The 2,672-nt window shown below is 42.0% G+C and overlaps 1 protein-coding gene across 1 annotated transcript in view; it reads right to left on the bottom strand.

The window, feature by feature from the left end:
• Positions 1 to 544: 544 nt before the first annotated feature.
• The window catches only part of LOC122814096 (small ubiquitin-related modifier 2-like), a 139,890-nt gene continuing 137,762 nt past the window's right edge, over positions 545 to 2,672 (bottom strand). The window contains exon 3 of the mRNA XM_044086714.1: positions 545 to 655. Within this exon, the coding sequence (XP_043942649.1) occupies positions 545 to 655 (111 nt within the window). The remainder of the gene's footprint in view (positions 656 to 2,672) is intronic.

Genomic DNA, 2,672 nt, shown 5'->3' with positions numbered 1-2,672 from the left:
ACAATTACTAGAAAACTGAAATCAAAATCTAAACTAACCATATTAGGAGAGAATACAGCGAGATAAAGCTAGAATTGAAATCTTCAGAAAAAGGGTAAGAGCAAAATACATACGAAAAGTGGGAATTGTGGGAACAATACATACAGGGAAGGAATGAGGTTTAAAAGGAGGCAGTACTTAAATGAGCTATAATATTTGACTGAAAATGATTTGGTACATTACAAGTGATGTACAAGGTTTGCAACTGGGAGCATCAGTATGGTTTGTGATGAAAAACGCTTGCAACTAGGATTATGTTAGTGTGGTTAATTTTCAGTTAAATATAATTGCTTATATTGTGATGATTTGATAAAGACGGTTTAAGAAAGGGGCAGGAATTGAACAATATTACATGATGCACAGAAATATTTGTGAAGTATGTTAATACAATTTGATTACTTTTGTATAAACATAAATTTGCCTATGTCACATAATAAAAAGGGTGCCAAAGAGGGCCTCAAACTCATTCACAAACAAGGAGATGCCACTTGTCCATTTACCTTCTTCAAATCATAAAATACATTCTGGTCAGTTTCATAAATACCTGTGCAGGTGTATCTGTCTCATTAATAGGCTGCCCATCAAAGCGAAACCTTATCTGTCTCATCGACAACCCCTGGAGAGAAAAAGAAATAAGGTCAATACAGAAGGAGTAGCTTTAAATCCAACTAATCTTTACAGATTTGATCTAAGATCTTTTGTACAAAGACAACTAAAAGGTATACCACACTTGGAAAATTGTACAGTTCAAGTGTTGCCAGAAGGTGAGAACCCAGCAAATCCTATATCAGAGTCCAATTTGATCTTGAATCATGACTACAAACTCTTTATGGCTATACTAAGAATGGCAAACATTTTGTTTAGACTGATAAGATGTGAAGCAAAGGGGTCTCTGGGGAAGGGAAGCAGACCCAAGACAAAATGGCTCAGAAGGAATCCAAGCAAAAATACAGTTGCGAAAGATCTAACCATAATACTAGCAGTCCTACTTCAAAGAGTAAATACTGCAAGAGGAAATCCTGCAGAGGATAGTCTATCAGCCAACAACCAAAGCTTTTACACCTTCCAGGCATCACGTCAGAAATGTCCTACATGCAAGGTATAAGGTACATGTAATGCACATAGACCTAATTCTTATAACTAAAATGCCCCAGAAGAACCAGAACAACCCCTGAGAAAGGTAACACGTACATCCAGGAAGGCAACAATAGGATGCAAGGACCACCTCTCTGCCAGTAAGGCAACAGAAAATAACAGGAAGCAGAAATGACAGAAAACTGCAATAGTAAGACATCTACTGTTGTGTTAAGAATGCACAACAGTACCATGTCCTTTTTTATCACTGTTGCAGTAGCTATTAGAAAGTATGGGAGGAAGAAGGCACAGAAGAGCCCTCAAAATGACATCCAGCTTATGTCGGGTAAAGGTGAACTGCAGACAAAGTAGCAACTTCCAAGATGGCACTAGTATCAAACCTTTAAAGAATCAGAAGAGGCCAATGACATGGCAGAATGAGCAGGAACGGAAAATGAAAGCTGAATAATTAAAATTAAAAGCACTACACCCTCACAAACTCCCCTTGAGTACCTTGTTCCCCCATTGGCCCTTTGTTTCAATTATGAAGGAATTCCCAATACTATTCTAGCATGTCCAAAGGTCAGTTGTCAATCCTCTGTCCAGCTGGTGAATCTGGGAATCTGAGGTCGTTACAACTGCCTCATGTACACAGACAACCTCTCCTCCTCCCAACAACCCAACATGTGAGAGATGCAACCATATAGCCAAACTGGAGGCCAAGCCTTCAACCTAGTATCATGTGAACCAGTCAAGAGGAGAAGGAACCACACTCACTAAATTCCAGTCTCACATAGACCCCACCACTTACAGCAAACCAAACACAAAAACATACTCGAGGCTCTAAATAAAATCTGCCTAAGCAGAACCTCCAAAGTTAGACACCCAAGCAACCGCTACTCCCAAACAAAACACGGCAACATAGCTACCACAAAGCCAGCGTGCCGCACAGTCACAGCCCTTAAGGCTAAACACCCGACACACTTGTAATAGGTGACTATCGCCAGGTACACTGACGCCCGGCCACCAGGCCAACAAGGTCACGGTGAGCTACCTGTCGGGCGCTAGTATCCGCCACATAACATAAGCACTCAGGTCACCCAAGGCAAGTGTACACAATATGACTCTGTCATTGTCCATGCTGGTGTGAATGACCTAAGACGTACTCCCTGGACTACATGGGAGACAGAGGAGCCTCTGAGCATGTAGCCCAGGCCGGTATGACCCCGACTCCTGGAGAAGCATCTACCCTCACCAAGAATGATGCCACACCATGAAGACAGATGATTAATTTCACACTGGTTTAAGTATTGTGTCATTCAAAGGGGATCCAATGCCCGTCAGCCTGATGACATGCTCGGCAAGCCACGATGAGCCGCTAGGGACGGCTTGCACCTGTCACCCCTGGGCTTTGATATTGGCAAAGGCCTTACACTCCCATATAGTGCCTTTTAGTCAAGGCTCAAAAGACAAACCCACCTCCATAGGTATCACAAGGATAAGAAACTAAGAGCAATGCAACCCAATGCCAGAAGTCTAACTCAAGATGCATGCACTAA

This window comes from Protopterus annectens, chromosome 10.part0 (genome assembly GCF_019279795.1).
Source record: "Protopterus annectens isolate FY-2018-M chromosome 10.part0, PAN1.0, whole genome shotgun sequence".
In the NCBI taxonomy this organism is placed as follows: Eukaryota; Metazoa; Chordata; order Ceratodontiformes; family Protopteridae; genus Protopterus; species Protopterus annectens.
The sequence above is the reverse complement of the archived record's forward strand: the minus strand, read 5'-3'. Positions and strand labels throughout refer to the sequence as shown.